The following is a 20,199-nucleotide window of genomic DNA, read 5'->3' on the forward strand; positions in this document are numbered from 1 at the left end:
TGGTACAAGATATTTAAAATAACAAGGAAGAATACAACTAACTTTGAGATTGTAAGGGCTATGGTTTTTGTTGTTATTTATATTTTGAGGAACGAGAGAAACTACGTACAAAAGATTCAAGAAGAGGTTCCACTCTCATTTTCCGGTTCTAAAGGATATAATGAAGAAAATGAAACTATATATATATATATATATATATATATATATATATATATATATATATATATATATATATATATATATATATATAAAATGGAGCTCAAAAATGCTGACACACACAGGGGCTACAAGGCTTATGGTAACATGTATGCACCCAGCTGAGAACTAATCTTACACAGTTGCCTCCTCCTGTTGTTGAACTAGTGAGCAACAACACATTTGCCCTCCTTGCTGAGATAGATGAGAACACACATGATGATATCCTAGTTGTTAGTTATTCTCAAGTTTTTTTTTTGTGAAGGTATAGGTTATGGCCGACCCAAACTTGTATTGATTTAAAACCTTGTGTATATACATCCAATAATGTACATATTCATCTTCATTCTTCATGCACAATTACAGACAATTTTTCCTTTAAAAGACCTATATGACATCTTATAGTTTCACCTCTTGGACAACAAGATTTGGCAACAAAGTCAGCTGCCCTATTACTTTCTCTGTAAATGTGTTTCACCTCCAGTCTAGTGATCTTTTGTTTATGCATCATGATAGCCTGCAGAACATTCAAACAATGCCAAGGTGTTACTTCAGTTTCATTTACAATATTCACTGCTATTTCAGAATCCAAGTTGATATGCAAGTATTGAAAACCCATTCTCACTATATCCTCATGCCAACTTCAATAACTAAGAGTTACAAGAAAACAATGGACTTCTTCTTATAGCCACATTTATACAAAAGTATAACTCTTCCATTTGCATCCCTAAACACACCACCATAACCTGCAAAGAGAGTTTGGAGTGTACCATCACAATTTAGCATAACAGTATCAAGGCCTCAGGGGGAGGTTTATTCCATTGCACTTGCTTTGTCACTATGCTTCTGAAGAGCATGTCGATGCCTAGTCTGTCCACTAGAAAGTTGTAGGAACAATCAGAGTAGTGTGGAGCATGGCGAGTTACTCGCGGTGTAGGGGTCACATTCTCTATTGGTGTAGTAACAACAAGAGTTATAACATTTTCCATAGTAGGCCTTGGCATAGAAATTATCGTGTAACCTTTATGTCAATAGTTAGTTCCTCCTCATGCACAAGAGCTTCTAGCTCAATTGGTTGTGTACCCCTCTCCTCATGGGCCAAGTGAGCCAAGTGTTGGTTGAGATTTCTTTCTTGTGTAATTATGTAATGGGCCTTTGGGCCAGGTGAGTCTTCGGACTAGAGACATGGTGTTACTACGATAGGTGGGCCGAGGAGCGAAAACAAGTCTTCATGACAAGGTGGCGGCGGTTAGGTCTACTTAAAGTGGCACTCGGCGAGAGCACGGGTTAGGTTCCCTTTAGGGTTGATGAGCCCTTGGGGCTAAGGTCCTTCAATGTAATAAGTCTCTCTCTCTCTCTCTCTCTCTCTCTCTCTCTCTCTCTCTCTCTCTCTCTCTCTCTCTCTCTCTCTCTCTCTCTCTCTCTCTCTCTCTATATATATATATATATATAGTTCCTTCTCATCCAAAAAAAATAATAATAAATCACCACTCTTAAATCCAGAGCCCCAAATAATAAGTCACCACAGAGAGACCACTTTAAATGACATCACGCATCATGACATCAATCAAATAATTGCTTTCAGATGCAGAATCTACTTTCTCAGCCTTGACAACTGCTATCTTCACCACCTTATCATTACCACACATAACTTTGTCAATTTTAAGCTTGAGCATGAACTGAATGAACATGCTATATTGCGGGTAGTTTCTTCAAATCTCACATCATCTAGCTGTGTATTTCATAGAGTGCAAATACACGACCTAAGTCAAAATTTTCAATTATTTGTCTAAAAAATAATTTCTCCTAGCCTGATTACAACTCCTCTTCTTCATAGAAACATGTGGGCAACTTTTCTCAAGCGGCATGTCTTGACTTCGCTGGCAAGTGTTATAACTGTCTAAAATCTTAAAGTAAACCACTCAATTGTGTCATCTCTTCGATCACATAAGGGATCGTCAACAGGGTACACATCTCTCTCTTTTTCTTAGTGGGTTGTGTTCTTATTTACCATATCTTTTGTCAACATAAACTGACCATAATATATCTATCTGTTAACCATTAAACTGACTTTATTTCGGTATCTAAGTTTATAGATTGTATAGAGAATAATGTCAGATGTTTATACTTTTTGGTTGCACATCTAGGATCATTTTTTGTATTGGTTGCCATAGGTTTTTGTAATTGAGGTGCATACTGACTCTCTCATTGATAGGGAGAGGTTGCATACTATCACGCTGGTCTTAATTTTTAAAATTTTAAGACGTTGATACAAAGAGATTTTTATGAAGTACTTTATTGGGATTTTCAATATAAATGTTTTTTTTTGTATTTATTGTTTACATGACCTTAGTTCTTTGAATTACGTATGGTCTATGTGAATTGCTTTAGACATGGATTTATCTGGTTGTCTTTATTATGTCAGCCTAAAGTTGCTTCTTCATCGCCAAGACACCAACCACTAGTGATGCAATCACCAGAATCTTGTTTCAAATTTTGCAACTTCCCGTACAATTGTTGCGCATAATTCATAGGCACAAACTTAGTAACCAAAACTTCTTTCATGCACTCCCAAATCAAAGCAACCCGCGAAACCTAGCTAGTAGCAACCCAAGAAACCTTGCGATCTTCTAACATATTTTGATAAACAAATAAATTATCTATCGTGGCAATCCACTCAAGACAGACCCTCGGGTTCCAAAATATCTATAAACTCTGGAATATCAACTTTTAGTTTGAACTCACGCTCAGTTGGTGGAGGATGATTCATAATAATGGGAGGAGGCAAATTATCTCTACAAGGTTCCTTTCCATTCGTCAACAAATCTCGCAAGTCAGCAAAACGTACATCGAGAGAAGTCATCAAATCCACTTTCAATTTCTCAATTTTTTTCATTCAAAGCAATGAACTTCTCATCATAATAAGATGTTTTCTCAATTATATCATTCACACTCTTCTCTAATGCCTCAAACTTTACATTAAGTTCTCTAATTGTCGCAGCCATAAGAATAATAATTTTTTATTTTCGCAGTGAACAGTGCACGGTGAACAGTAACATAAACAGTATCGGGGAACAATAACGATGAATAGTAATGTAAGTGAACAGTGCTGTGAAACAGTAACAATGATGAACAGTACCGTTTTTTTTTACACCCTTAAAAAAATCTTTGTTTAGAAGAAACAATAAACATATAAACCTTTGATAGAGTTGCAGAAGCGATTTTTTTTTTCCGTCTAATTCTTTTATCTTCTTTAATGATAATAATAATTAACTAAGACCTTCAAAAGTAATAGAAGCTTTGAAATCTAGCTCTTGATACCAATTTGATGCAATCGCAATTGCAATTAAATGAATTCCACGAATCATCGGTAAAATCAATTCAATTCAATAAAAAAAAACTAACTATGGCAAAGGCCTGCAACTCCTTATATCGGGGGGAAAAAAAACACTCTAAATTCGGAATTAATAATAACCCCAAAATACCCTTAATAACTCTTTATTTTGAGGTTATACTAAATAACCTCAAAATCCTCAATACTAATTAGACCCAATTCTAGTACTCCCTAATGACATAGAAACTAATATAGTACTCAATTATCAATGTGAAACCCTAATTCACATCAACTAGTCTCTTGGTCCTCTCCACCTCCAAGTGTTTATCTTGTAGATAGATGGCGACATTTTTATCAAAAACGCAGCTAGTTTTACCAAACACACAATTGGTTGAAAATTTCAATCTGATGACTCAAGCTCGCAAGTACAACCTCCCTTTAGTTAGTTTGGATGTTGGATCAAAGTTTATTGGTACAACCATATGTGTTAATGACTTCAAGACGGTCGAGAGATTGGGGTGAAGACTTAAGCTTAAATCAGTTATATTTTTAGTAATTTCAATTCAAATGTTTTTTTTTAATATCTATATTTATTATCATTTTAGCTCGCATGTTGGGAGCTCTATGCAATCTAAGGTTGACAAGATCTATGATTGGATAAAAGGACAAACAAATTAACTTGTGGTGGGCAACACATACCCAAGACAACATGACAATATTCTAGTTACTAACCCAATATGTATTATTAGTATTTGAATCTTCCATTACTCAACATCATTTTAAAGTTGCTTGTTTGTCCCATTCTCTCACTTAATTGGGTTTGTTTGAGAGGGCTGTATGTCTAGAGAAAGTTATGTGGTGGCTAAGATTAAATATTATGCATTGAGATCTGTGTTGTACAAAAATATTATGAGTTCAAGTAGTAAACAATGTGGAAACTATTTTTTTTTTTTCTACTTTTTCCTATTTATGCTCTACATTTTTTTTTTTTTGTTAGATCCCATGGAACAAACATAAATATAGATCTCACCCTCACAAAAAATTTGAGTTCATAAGTTTCAACATATTAAAAAACATGAGTTTTTAGGACATATAATGGTTAACCACTATTTAATGATATATCTTAAAAAAAACACCTAAAGATATGGTAGACAATTAACTCTTTCCCAAAATTGTGGGATTGTTATATCTAAGTTTAATCTGATTGCTATGGTATGTTTAAGGACCTTATCAAGTGTTTAATTCCTTTTAAAGCCCATATTGCAAATTTCAGAGGTCAAGCGTGTTACATTTTTATTTATTTAAAGATAACCAGTTGTGTATATTGATTGCATCATGCGTTTTTTTTTTGGTTAATTTGCTTTAGAATCTCAAAATTCTCGAAGTATTTCAGATATCGACAAGAAATTTAAATAGTAAGATTGCTACTTTGAGAAGGAGAAGGAATATTGTGAGAGAGATTGAGATTACAAGCAAAAAAAAAAGAGAAAAAAACAATAGATAATATTTTTTTCTCCCATTTCTAGCATGGCTGAGACGTTTCAAAAGTCATTTGGGTTCAACTTGCAAGATGTATGCATTTTCCCATTAAAAGTGAGCTGAGATTTAATTGGGCTTGCATTTGCACATGTATCAAACTTGCTTATGACAGGAATAGTAAAATATGTAATAAATTAGTAATGAGTTTAAAGAATGATGTTCCATTGAAAATCATTTTCGGGGTGGCATACCACATCGTAACAATAAGAGATTTATATCTCGCATTGTTCGAGTACTTTAGAGTTTAGTTTAATTGACACTAAAGAAGATGAGAAGGAATGGTCCATGGAGTTGTTGAAGACAGAAGATAAGCCGAGTAGGACTACAAAAACTAAAGATTGATTATATGCTTCAAGTCTTTCAAGGTAATTGTACGTAATGCCTTGAAATTTAGCCAAGAGTAGTTTGGTAATTTTCAAGCAATGCTACATGTTTTGTGTTAGTTGATTTTGTCTTGATGTGAGGGGTTCCATCTTTTATAAGACATCAAGGTCTTATAAGCTCCAATAAAAAGTGGACCACTAATTTTCGATAGTTTTTAACTTTGTTTATAAGGGGCATTCTACTAGAAATTTATTATAAGAGGCTCCAATTATTAATTGGTATATATCCTTATCACTCATTCCTTATTCTAGATTTTGCATGGTTATGGCTTTCTTTTTCAACATCCCGAATTACTACCGATATTCTTCTACTTGGAATTAAGTATTAAGTTAGTTTTGGGGTATGCATTTGTAATATTGGGTGTGAATAAAATTAGCCCAAGGCCTCCTCGGGTCAACTGTGAAACCAATAACCATATCATTTTGGCTCGAACTCATTCTCCCTTTCAATTGAATGGTTGTAAGAACACTATGAGGGAGTAATATTCTCATACAAAAATATTAAGCACGTGTTCATAAGCAGGAATCCTACCCCCAAGATCGCTTCGTATTGAGCTCTCTTCGTGTAGGTGGTCCACTTCAACTCGCTACAAGATATCACAGGTCGAACAAACGACCTCAAGTAGAACGCTTCATCTGATGACACCATCCCTTATCCAGAGGCAATCATTACCAGAGCCATACATGTACTTCCAATCACTGTGATATACGAACTACTACAACCACTCTCAATCATCACATAATTCCTACCAAAACCAACCTAACACTCATTCTTAATCTCCACCCCATACTTGTGCATGGAAGCATACGTGTCTCGTGGATCTATACTCTCAATATCTATAAATGCCACCTATATGAACTACGTTAGACCTGATTCTTCTCTCCCCAAGAATCAAGAGAAGATACGTAGGCAGTTTGCTCATCAAGGAACTCGGTATTTACCATATTCAATCCCCTTCTCCTTCCATCCTTGTATGTAAAGGTGAACTAAAACGCTCCTTTACATTGGCGTCGTCTATGGTCTCGATTTCTTGAGAAACCACTTCATAAATCCCAAAACCAATAAACAAAATCCTCAAGCCCACGAAGCATGGCAAGCCTCGAAGCTCAAATCCAGAGCTCAACATCTTAGCTATCTTTTATACTCTCAAAATATGCATGTGATTGGTTTTCAGTAAAGACTAGCTATTGCTGTTTTTAGTACCGCTTAGCTTGCAGGTCGTTTGTCCCACCAAGAACGTACCAATGTTTAAGTAAACTATCGGTGTTGATAAGTGACCTCGCCAGCGTTGATCAATTTGGACAAAGGCTACAACTAATCCAGCTCGCTCCTTGTCAAGTCGTTTACAACACGAACCAGGAGCGACTTAGATACAACCAGTCTTGCCCGTCTAACTAACTTAATTTATTTTGGACTAGTTCTATTAAATTAGCTTTTTCTACTAATGATCTTCCAGTATAGATCGATAAATTGCAGGTCTGTTAATGATAAGACACCAAACTATGCAAGAGCTACACGCCGAACTGGGGCTCACAACAACCATATGCACAATTCGATCTAGTGAGGGTCAATCAAGCTCCAATGCACACTGGGGGCTAGCCACAACCATCTCCGGATTGGGGCTCACTATTGCCATCTAAACATGTTCAATTATGTTATTATGCTCCATGCATCTCCAAAATTACTACTGTTAGTTCGCACTAACTCTTTGGTGCTAGCTCGCATTTTTTACAAGTCAATCAAAGCTCCAAAACTAGGGCTACCTATAGTCACGCCAATTCAAGGCTAGCTATCAACTGCGATCTCCAAATCAGGATGCTCACTAGAGCCACCCGCTCACTCGAGCAAGCAAACTCACTCGGGTCATGACGCCCACCTGGGTAACACGCTGACTCGAGCTCATATGCTCCATAACCTCTCCAGTTCTTACTAGTTGATGACCTACACCTCTAGGCTCAACGCAGCGAGAACGCTCTCTACGAGCAACACACTTTCTTAAGCTAACACGCTAACACGCTCCGCGAGCAACACGCTCTCTTGAGCTCATAGGCTCCATAGCCTCTCCAATTCCCACTAGTTGAGGACCTACAACTGTAGGATCAACTCAGTGAGAACGCTCTCTGTGAGCAACACGCTTTCTTAAGCTAATATGCTCTCCGTGAGCAACTCGCTCTCTTGAGCTCATAGGCTCCACAACATCTCCAATTCCCACAACTGCTCTGCTTTCTTGGCCCTAGGGGTATGATGGAGCTTCGCAGCAATCGGTCGAGGCTTATCACTGCAATCAGATCCTCTCCGCGAACAAGTCTACTAACCCGTCTATCAGCCCTAGGAGCGAGCCCACCAGCTACACGATGGCCAAAGATTTAATTGCTGAAGTCAAGTCCAAAGCACCAAAGCAAAATGCTTGGGGCTTTATAAAAACAAATCCATTAGTTAGTCAGGACCCCAGAGGTCGCCCAAGTTCCTATTAATCCACTAGTCAGAACCCCAGAGGTCACCCCAACACTTGTTAGTTCACCAGTACAAATTCCAGAGGTCGCCCCAGCTCCTGTTGACAAGATCCCAGAGGTCGCCTCCGCTCCTGTTATCAAGACCCCAGAGGTCGCCTTAGCTCCTGTTGTCAAGATCCCAGAGGTCACCTCAGCTCCTGTTATCAAGACCCTAGAGGTCACCCCAGTCTCTCAAATTCCCACTAGTTGAAGACCTACAACTGTAGGATCAACTCAGTGAGAAAGCTCTCCGTGAGCAACACGTTTTCTTAAGCCAACACACTCTCCGCGAGCAACACGCTCTCTTGAGCTCATAGGCTCCATAGCCTCTCCAATTCCCACTAGTTGAGGACCTACAATTGTAGGGTCAACTCAGTGAGAACGCTCTCTACTAGCAACATGCTATTTGTGAGCAATGCGCTTTCTTAAGCTAACATGCTCTCCATGAGCAACGCACTTTCTTAAGCTAACACGTTCTCCGTGAACAACACGCTTTTTTATGCTAACACGCTCTCCGCGAGCAACAGGCTCTCTTGAGCTCATAGGCTCCATAGCCTCTCCAATTCCCACTAGTTGATGACCTACAACTATAGGGTCAACTCAGTGAGAACGCTCTCTACGAGTAACACGCTCTCCGTGAGCAACGTGCTTTCTTAAGCTAACACGTTCTTCGCGAGCAACTTGCTTTCTTAAGCTAACACGCTCTTCGCGAGCAACTCACTTTCTTAAGCTAACACGCTCTCCACGAGCAACATGCTTTCTTAAGCTACCACGTTCACTCGAGCTACCAGGCTTCATAGCATCTACAAATCTTACTAGTTGACGACCTACCACTCTAGGCTCCACTTAATTCTCACTAGTTGAGAGCCTACAGTTTTAGGATCAACTCAGTGCAGAATGCTCTAAATGAGCTAAATACGCAGTCGAACTTGAACACTCTCAGGAGTTCAAATGTTCTCCAGCACAAAACGCTCTCTCGAGCTCATAGGCTGCTTAGCCACAATACTTCTCACTAGTTAAGGACCTACATTTTTAGGATCAAGTCAGTACAGAACGCTCTCAACGAACCGAATGCGAAATCAAAATAACATACTCTCAGGAGCCCAAACACTTTCATTCGAGCTCAAATGCTCTAACAGCTATACAACATACTCACCGAGCCGCGATCGGCATTTCGTTCACAACCGCCGCGCATCTTCGCGTATGCTAAACACGCGTGCTATCATTCTCTCTCGCCGGACGCTCTTACGTACAAAGTGACCTACCGAGGGGTAATGAGGGAGTAGTATTCACATCCAATGAATACCACACATGTGTCCAGCACAAACAGAAATACCGCACCGACCTCATGTCATCGTCCTCTGAACTTGGTGCATAGCAATTCACCTCACGCAAGTGGTATACTCAGCTCGCTTCAGAGCGACTCACATCATCAGCTCGCACACGCGATCTAAGATGTTCATCCTACGAGCTCGCTCCAGAGTAGCTCAACTTGCACACCCTCATACGGAATGTTCCATCTAATGACATCATCCATTATCCAGAACCAATCATTACCAGAGCCGTACTAGCACAACCCAACCACTCCCCATCATTGCGGGATTCCTACTAACACCAACCATAGACGCATCCTAGATCTCAACCACACAATTGTACTCGTCTTTACACGTGTTGCATAAATCTTCATGCTCAACAACTATAAATACCACCTGCATGAACTACATCAGACCTGATTCTTCTCTCCCCCCAGAATCAAGAGAAGATACGTAGGCAGTTCGCTCATTAACGAACTTGGTCTTTACCATATTCAATCCCCTTCTCTTTCCATCCTTGTATGTAAAGGTGAACTAAAACGCTCCTTTACATTGGCGCCGTCTGTAAATTACAGGCTCCATAGCCTCTCCAATTCTCACTAGTTGAGGACCTATACTTCTAGGATCAACTCAGTGAGAACGCTCTTAGTGAGCAATATGCTTTCATAAGCTACCACGCTTTTTGTGAGCAGCACGCTCTCTTGAGCTTACAGGCTCCATAGCCTCTCCAATTCTCACTAGTTGAGGACCTATACTTCTAGGATCAACTCAGTGAGAACGCTCTCAATGAGAAATACGCTTTCATAAGCTACCATGCTCTCCGTGAGCAACACGCTCTCTTGAGCTTACAGGCTCTATAGCCTCTCCAATTCTCACTAGTTGAGGACCTATACTTCTAGGATCAACTTAGTGAGAACGCTCTCAGTGAGCAATACGCTTTCATAAGCTACCACGCTCTTCGTGAACAGCACGCTCTCTTGAGCTTACAGGCTCCATAGCCTCTCCAATTCTCACTAGTTGAGGACCTATACTTCTAGGATCAACTCAGTGAGCAATACACTTTCATAAGCTACCACACTCTCTATGAGCAGCACGTTCTCTTGAGCTTACAGGCTCCATAGCCTATCCAATTCTCACTAGTTGAGGACCTATACTTCTAGGATCAACTCAGTGAGAACGCTTTTAGTGAGCAGCACGCTTTCTTGAGCTTGCAAGCTCTAGAGCCTCTCAAATTCTCACTAGTTTAGCTCCTATACTTCTAGGATCAACTCAGTGAGAACGCTCTCAGTGAGCGATATGCTTTATTAAGCTAGCACGTTCTACATAAGCAATACACTCTCCGTGAGCCGCACACTCTCTTGAGCTCACAGGCTTCATAGCTTATCAAATTCTCATTAGTTAACTACCTTTAACTTTAGGATCAGCTCAAAGAGAACGCTCTTAACGAGCCTCATGCCATATTAGGCTAGCATGCTCACCCGAGCTACCAAGCTCCGCAGCCTATACAGTTCTTACGGGTGGGCAACCCATATCTGAGAATGTTATCGACAAGCAAAATGCTTCCTTAAGCTAATTCTAAGGCTTCTTGGCCACTATACGCCATACACATTATAAACAACACAATAGCTACAAGTAATTAAGCATAAGCAAGAAACATGCATTCCATCCACATTCATCAATGGAACTGCCTGACCAACACCAGGAAACTAGTTCGCAAATCCGCCAATCTGCTAGGTCTACCCAGGAAATCCAGATCGGTATTTCTTACAACTTTTGCAAAATATCGAACTGCCACTTTCGTGGAAACCAGTTCGTTATGTATCTGTACCATGAGGCAAACTGCTCAGACAAGCCTGAGAAACCAGCTCTATTGTTTAACTCTCTTACAGAGAGGAGAACAAACAAAACATCCAAAAAATTCTTCAACACTTACAAGAGACAAGTCCAGCAGCACAATCAAGCATCACCAACAACATGCTTGTCAGTAGGAGCGGCACTGGTAGAAGGGACATTACTCACATCTTGTGATACAAAGAGTGCAGCAGTACCCTCGGCCTCACAGTCTTGCTTCTCCAGTAGTTCCACATACATTTCCGCCAGCACAACATGATCTTCACAAACTCGATCATACTCCCTTTGTGCTTTTCGTGCCACACCTTCACACTGCTTGGCGTACTCAGTCACGGAAGCCAGTTTTTCCCGCAGGTCCACCATCGAACTAACCAACACCCTTTTCTCTTACAGCGCATCTTGACGTTTTCTCCTCAAAGCCTTCATCTTCTTCTTGTCAGCTTCCCAGGCAGCACACATCCTCAACAACTCGGTCGTATCACTATCAACATTATCAGTACGATTAACAGTGCGCTTCAACTTATCATAGCCAGCTAGGAACTACAAAGAAAATGCCAATGTTAATATTCGTCATTAACACAACAAGGAATAAGTACAAGTAAAAAGCTCACCAAACAACATGCCAAATTTGTAGTCTTCAGAGTCGTTTCCAGAGTGTCGTCTTCCAGCTCAGCTTTGTCACCATCCAAAATCATTCCTTCCAAGAGGCAGGTCGCTATAGAGGTCGAATGGAAGCTGCAATCCGAACGCTTGACCATGCGCTTCTTCCCCGTCTTCCCAACGTATAAGAAGTCGCGCCCCACACCACAAGAACGTTGCGACGAACTGTCAGCCGTAGCATTGTGACCTTGACCCAGGTTGCCATGTTCCTCCCGGTTTAGGTCATTACCCCCTCTGCGACTGGGCGACCTAAGCATGATACCTCCAAGTCGCCCACGACCCTCCACCTTGGCACGCTTGCCATTTTTTGACCCAGAGGCAACCGCTTTCTGCTTGCCACGATTCCCAAAGGGATGGGGTGTAAACGCCATCTCCTCTATCACAAGCGGAGAAGTTTCTCTCATCGCCTCATCCCCACCAGCATCTACGTGTCTACTGGCCATAGTAAACTCTACAAACAAAACAGCGTTCAGCGAACTAACAACAAGAACACAGTTGTCCAATTCAAAGGAAAAACCACAACACTAAAAAACGCATACCTGAGTTGATCAGCAAAGTAAAATGGCGCACGAAGTATGGAGAAGAGCAACTTCAGCTATGAGAAGAGCAAATGTCTTTGGTCTTTCAAGAACAGTTCTATTTATTCTCAAATAACGTATCTTCCCTAGGCACGCCATAATTACATCGAGATGCCAAACGTCAGGCCACCTGGCAGCCATCATTTCATGTCGTCGACCGCTCATATTCTTACACGTGCCATGCACGTACTGTAGTCCTACTGATCTAAATCCTAGAACGCTTCAGGCGTACTAAGGATACTCGCGACTTACAACTCTAAGGACAGATAAAGATCAGGACGCTCACCCAGGATCACAAGTTACTCAGCCACCCCACTCATATCAAAGGTCGCCCACATAGACAGACCATTACAACAGTATCAAGAATCATACATTCACACCAACAAAAGTTAAACAGAGTAGAAAAGCAAAAACCAGCATTTCATAAAAGCAAAAGGACGAACTGTTCAACCAAATTTAGTCCCCAGTTCGTCTACTAACTGAGCTGCTGAGTCTACTCAGGAAATCCAACTCGGCTAATCATCATTCATCATACGACGAGCTCCCCATAACAATACGGGGAGCCAGTTCGCTCAGTGTTTTGATAACCATAACAAAAAGAAAGTCGAGCTGTCCAGGTTACCCTGGAAAACCAGCTTTAATGTATCATAGTTTACAAACATCAGAATCAAGAAGATACTCTCACAACTTTCCAACTACAGGAAGAACAGCCAAATTTTCAACAGCTAGGGGGTCTTCAACTTCTACATCACCCCCTTCAACCACAATTGAAAGACCATCTGCACCCAAGTTCACAAACACATCTGACGTAACACCTTCAGTTCGGGATTCAACGACCTCCTAAGTAGCTACCACAGAAGTAGGAGCATCACATGCATCTCCTTGTATAGGTACCATTGATATACTAGGAGCCCCACGTTCATGCTCCTCTTTCAAGGCGTTGTAGTCTGCCACCAACTCAAGGAAGTCAGCATCCAGAACATCATACGCTTTAGTAGCTTTTTGAGCAATTTCCTTGCAATGCTGGGCATAGTCATTCAACCTACCAATTTCTCCAATCGCAGCTGAAACGTTCTCCTCAGCGGCTTGTAACTTCAGCTTAAGGTCTTCTACCTCACTATCCTTCAGAAGCTTCGCCAACTTAAACGCCTGGTGCTATTTCTTCACCTCGTCAAGCTCTTGGCGATCTATGCTACACGCGTCCTAAACATTATTCAGCTCGTCTTTCCGCTTCACCACGGTCTCTCTATCCGATTCAGCGAACTGGGCGATCTCATTCAGCTTCTGGAACCCACTCACCAGCTGCATTAGCACACATAAAATAGCAGTTAGTTCGCACCGTTCTCATAAAAGAACAGACAACCCAAATCATAAGCATTCCCCTTACCAGACACTGCGCTATATCCATTCGCCTCAGGTTATCCGCCATCCCCTTGGCATCCAGCTCCTTGCGATTGCCATCCAGAGCTATATGATCAAGCAAGCATGCCGATATCTTACTCGACTTGAAGCTGACATCAGTTCGCCTCACAAACCGTTGCACCCCTTGGTCATCCAAGTACACCGCTTGGGGATCCAACTCCTCAACAGCCATAACAAACTTTCCACTCACCTTACTCGGGGCCTTCGCCTTGGCCAACGGGGTAGGCTCTCGAGCTACAGGGGGAAATCTCTACCTGACCCCAAAAGTCTCCAGGTCCATGACGGGGTCCGGCCTCGACCTGGTGCTGCGAGTGGCCTTACCGCGAACTCGCCCACCACCAGAACCGCCCCCAGTACTGGAGCTCTCCCCAAGCACATGCTTCGCAGCTTTGATGACCTTTTGCAAAGATCCCCGCTTTCGGTGACGCATTAGCCTTCCTCTTCAACGAGCTGCTCCGCTCACGAGGGTTGAAGGCTACCATATCCAACTCTACAGGGGTACCAATCGACCCCCTTTCAGGTCGCCAGCTCGACCCACCAGCACCCGAAGCACCAGCACCTCCTGTGGATCGTCTAGGAGCAATAGGACCTCGGTTCCTATCCTCCCTAGTCACAAGGTCAATCTTACGATTATCCATAGCTATTTCACTCGTTTGACCCCAAGCCCTTTCCTTCTAATCCCTCCTTTTCTCCCTAATCACGGGACCGCCTTTTTCCACAAAGAAATGAGTGACTTCAGGCAGTTTCGCTTGTTTCTGAGCCCGAGTCAATTTCGCGAACTTCTCTATTTCCTTCCGGTTAGTTCGCTTTTTTACAGCGAACTCTGCAAACACAACAAAGACTCAAGTCAGTTAAAATAGCAGTAACCTAACCAGCAAAACAACAAGAGTAATACATTCCTACCCACCAGCAATATTGCAAACCCTAGTTTGCAAACTGCATCCTCTAGCATAATAGTTCCCAACTAACAGCAACGACCTCTTTTTCCAAGCCTCATTGCTTACACCATCCATCACACTAGAACGCCCCATCAAAATTTGCAAGCTAAAGTTGAAATTACAAGATCGCTTTACAACGAAATGCTCAGTAATATCAGATACCCCTATGCGGTATTCACCACTCGCATTCAGTAAATCGAACACCTTGAACAGCCGCCAAGTGTTACCAACAAACTGACAGGGGGATTTCCAACAGAGATTCAAAAAGTCACAAAACCAGCTTTGAGAATAGTATTTTCATGCCAGCCCTCAACTGCCCCTCACAGATTATTATCCCATAGTTCGGAGGGTTGTACTCCTCACTCTGAACATTTTCGTTCTGGCCTGGGTTGTGTATCTCCAGGTTGTTTACCTCTATCCCATAGGTTGCCCTTAGTTCGGGGAATGCATTCACTGCAAGTCGATCCACCATCCTAGGGGGCAGCCCACTAGAGGAGGACCCCTCATCACACCCTGAAGTGCTAGCTACAGCACCCACAGAACCAGATCGTGCCTTATCCTCATCATCCCTAACCTCAGCCTCATCATCTTCAGGACCACTTTTAAAACCCACCGACTCCGATCCTCTTTATCTTCCTCATATTCACCATAACTTAAAGATACTTTCTGAACCTCTTCTGATCGCGTATCGTCAGAGTCATACATGTTATGTGTTCTTCTTATCAAATACCCAAACCTAAGCAACAAAACCTAACACCGACCTACCTACTAGACACACAACACTTGAACAAGAAGAAAGAAAACAGAAAATGAAAAAGCAGCTGCAGCAAAAGCACTCACCTGAGAAACCCTAGCCTGCGTTTTTGTTGAAGAAGAAAACAGAAAATAACTTTTCAATTCTCTGAAATTTGGTTTTGAATAACCGCCCATTCAGTTCCCACTGCAATATGATTACAGCCTACACCCTAGCCCGCACACGTGTACCAAGGACCTGTCTTTTCAAGAGTTCGGGAAATGCGGCGACACGTTTCCTCCACAACTGCTACGATTCTCTCACGTGCCAGCCACGTGCCAGCTATCCCTTACACCATATCGTCATACAATACGAGTCGACCTCCACCAGTCCACTTCTCCACTCATGCTTAACACGTGCCACCATTTTTTCTCAGCAAATCGCTTCAGTGTATAACACGACTTACTGAGAGGGCTGTGTGAGGGAGTAATATTATCATACAAGAATATTAAGCACGTGTTCATAAGCAGGAATCCTACCCCCAAGATCACTTCGTATTGAGCTCGCTTCGTGTAGGTGGTTCACTTCAGCTCGCTACAAGATATCACAGGTCGAACAGACGACCTCAAGTAGAACGCTTCATCTGATGACACCATCCCTTATCCAGAGGCAATCATTACCAGAGCCATACATGTACTTCCAATCACCGTTATATACGAACTACTATAACCACTCTCAATCATCACATAATTCCTACCAAAACCAACCTAACACTCATTCTTAATCTCCACCCCATACTTGTGCATGGCAGCACACGTGTCTCGTGGATCTATACTCTCAATATCTATAAATATCACTTACATGAACTACATCAGACCTGATTCTTCTCTCCCCTCAGAATCAAGAGAAGATACATAGGTAGTTCACTCATCAACGAACTCAGTCTTTACCATATTCAATCCCCTTCTCCTTCCATCCTTGTATGTAAAGGTGAACTAAAATGCACCTTTACAAACACCACCCAAACACAACACAGAGAAAAAAGCCTTCAATCTTCACTGCCCACTTCACAAAACAACGTTCACAACTTTTCAAGGTATATTTCTCTCTCTGTTCCTTTAAACTAATGCTATTGGTATTGCTTACTGAAGAAACTGTGTTTTTTTCCATGGTGGGGCTTCTCTTTTAAGTTATGTTTTCCTCTCAAAATGCAATCTTTGAGTGTTTGGTCTGTTAGAGGGGACTTTTTGGCAGTACCCCATTTTAGTTTTGGGCTAAATACTTCAAGAACAAAGGATAAACACTTTAGAGCATCTCTAGGTGGATGCATTCGTGGTCGCATTCTTCAAATTTGAAGAAATGCGTCGGAATTTCCTGGAATTCCAACTCTAGGTGGTCGCATCACCGCCTTTGTTAGCATTCTTGTTAAATAAATTTGGCAATTTGGATCGCGGATCGCGGCGACAATAGTAATGTCGCGTACCCGATTACTAATGTCGCGCCACCTTTTTTATTTTGACCACAACAAAGCCGCGCCATTACCACTGTCGCGCGCCACTACTACTGGCGCGCGCCACTCCTATTGTCGCGTGTCCCAACGGGCAAAAAACGGCCGGATTTCTACCTTCTATATCTACACTCATCTCCTTCTTCATTTTACACACACTCAACTCAAACATTTGTATCAAACAACTCAACCATTTCACATCAATCCTTAACAAACAACACACACATTGCGAAAAAATGGATCATGAAGTATATGAGATATTTCCGCTTCATCTTCATCTTCATCTTCTTCATCGTCGTCTTCTTCTACATCTCCTCCAGCGGAAGACTCGGTAGATAGTCTTGATGAAGAATTTGTTAACGCCATGCCCCTTATGAAACACACTTTGGCTGTACTTGCACAAGCACAAGTACATGCTCCGAAGGCACCACATGGTGGTTCAAAGAAGGGTCGAAAAATTAAACATAGAAAATATGCTCTGACTTTGGAAATCTTGAAAAACAACTACTTCGTCGATCGTCCTGTCTTTCCGAAAGAGGATTTCAAACGGCGCTTTCGTATGAAAAAATCTTTATTTCTTCACATCTTCAACGATATTCAAACTCATTTTAAGTTTTTTCAGCCTAAAGTTAACAATGCTGGTAAACCTGGTATAGATCCTCTGGTCATGGTGGCTGCAGCTTTGCATATTCTTGGTTATGGCCGCGATTAATGCGATCAACTTGACGATCAATTATACATTTCTAAGCAAAGTGGAAACCAGGCGTTGAGGCATTTCTGTGATGCAATTATCAAATTGTACGATTCAGTCTACTTGCGAAGGCCAAATATTACAGATACATAACGCTTGCTTGCACATTCTGCCACATGTGGATGGCCGGGTATGTTGAGAAGCATTGATTGTATGCATTGGGAATGACATAATTGTCCAACTGGATGGCAAGGTGCTTACAGTGGTCGTTCTGGAAAACCATCTGTTATTCTCGGTATTTGCAACCCGAAGAAGACCGTGGATATGTCATTCTTTCTTTGGGATGCCAGGGTCACACAATGACATCAACGTGTTGGACAACTCGCCGGTATTTGAGCACGTGATCGATCAATGGCACTTCTCCACCTGTTTCTTTTGATGTAAATCAACATAGCTATAATATGGGTTATTATTTAGCTGATGGTATCTATCCTGACTATGCAGCATTTATACAAACAATTTCAAACCCTAATGCTCTAAAGACGAAGTGGTTTGCAACGATGCAAGAAGCTGCAAGAAAAGATATTGAAAAAACTTTTGGGGTTTTGCAAGCTAAATTTGGTATTTTGAAGAAAGCTTGCAAATTATGGCATGTGGAGACAATGGGTACTGTTATGAGAGCATGTATCATATTGCACAATATGGTAATCGGAGCTAAGAATAAAAATTATGAAATGAGGAGGTACATTCCTGATCCAGAAGGGCAACCACAGATCCCACCTACTCGGGAACACTACACTGAAGGGACTCTACGAGTTCAATCAAAGACTATGCATGATAGACTTAAAAGCGACCTTGTCGAGCATCTATGGAGCATTAGGGGTGACCGACATTGATTGTTGTAATCATCTATTAGTTATCTTTTATTTATTTATTAGATAATTAGAGTAACTCTAGTAGTATGTAATAAAAGGGTGATATGTAATAGTTATCTTTTATTTATTTATTTTTATTTTATGTTTTTGCAATCATGTATTAGTTGTCATTCTATTAATAAAAATTGTAATTCATTTGCTAAATCAAATGAAGTAAATTCTAAATCACACAACATAATAATAACCACACAACATATCACACAACATAATAATAATCACACAACATATCAAAATGATCAAATGAACAATTCTAAATCACACAACATAATAATAATCGTCATACAACAACCTCCTAGACTATCCTACATACGTCTCCTCTGCCGTGAACTTCTCCTCGACTGTCCTTGTGCTGAACTCTCCGTCTGTCCATGCTGTGATGAACTCACCCTTGTGCGATCAATCTGAGCCTGTAACTTATCAATCTGGCGTTGCAAATCGTCATAATCCACATGAGCCTGGGAAATAAGTCTCTCTCTCTCAACACTGTAGGCGAATACCGATGAGCGCAAGCCATCATTTACACGAATGCTTGTCTTATATCTCATGCGTAAGTCATCCTGAAATAATTATTCATTAATAATTTATGACATTTTCATAATAAACCAAAATAATAAAACAAAACCAATAAAATTAATTACCAGAGATAGATGTCCAAGGTCAGGCTCTAACTGTACGACGCGAGTGGCATCAATAGAAGAAATGGACTGGTAAATCGTCTGGCCACTCGGATCGCTCAAACTGAAAACCCAAGGTCACTCGGTGAGGGGATCTGGCTATTTGGAACAAATGTGTACCTGCCAGTCCAAATGAAACGTCGGTGGACGGCGGTGGCCAATCTGGAATTCATGTCTGACACCCAAATTGCTAACCGTATGAATGTTGCCTGTACGACCTACAGCTGGGAGCAAATGACCAATAGACACCCTAAACTAGTAACGGTAGTACTGCTCATAAGTCTGCAATGTAACTAGGTCAGAAGATTGTAGCCAAGTCCAATGCACGTTACTCTCGATGACTTGCTCTAAGGTCATGTCCTTAGCCTCTGATACATGGGTAGGCGGATCAGGAGGGATACCAAAGCATGGTGTGAGCTGTCTGTAACATCTATCCCCTAAATACCACTCCATATCACTCCCACAAGTGAATACCATCCTCCTATGAGAAATGAACAATGCATATCTACAGTCATTCGCGCCGATGTGCACAGATGTCCTCCAAGGCCTCCAAACAATAGAAGCCTGTGTGCTAAGCTCGATCTGGGTTCGGACAGAAGTTATGTTATGACTGATCTCACTGGTCAGACGAGCTCGACAAGGTCCGTGCCAAGCCCTGAGCCTAGGCCTCTCATCGGTATACTCTGCGACGATAGGATTTGCAGCACGAAAATACTCATAAAACCATACCTCTAAGAGAATGACAAACCCTCCCATCTGGGGACTCTCGGAAATTAACAACACCACCACGTTGAGAAGCCTTATCTAAACAACGAACAAATGACGATATATGGCTCCACCAAAATCAATACCGCCCAACTCATGCAAGTGCTCAAAGTTAGCTAGATATCCCAAGTTAATCGTGGAATGGCGGAAGGAAAAAAAGACACCCATCAAATACATACGTAAAGCTC

General features: G+C 41.5%; 1 protein-coding gene across 1 annotated transcript; it reads left to right on the forward strand.

Annotated features, from left to right (window-relative positions):
- Nucleotides 1-18,197: 18,197 nt before the first annotated feature.
- LOC147487568 (uncharacterized) lies at nucleotides 18,198-18,533 on the forward strand. The gene has a single exon (XM_086574069.1). The coding sequence runs from the start codon at nucleotides 18,198-18,200 to the stop codon at nucleotides 18,531-18,533; it is 336 nt and encodes a 111-aa protein (XP_086430195.1).
- Nucleotides 18,534-20,199: the final 1,666 nt, after the last annotated feature.

The sequence above is a fragment of the Coptis chinensis genome, chromosome 7, assembly GCF_015680905.1.
Source record: "Coptis chinensis isolate HL-2020 chromosome 7, ASM1568090v1, whole genome shotgun sequence".
NCBI classification, from domain to species: Eukaryota; Viridiplantae; Streptophyta; class Magnoliopsida; order Ranunculales; family Ranunculaceae; genus Coptis; species Coptis chinensis.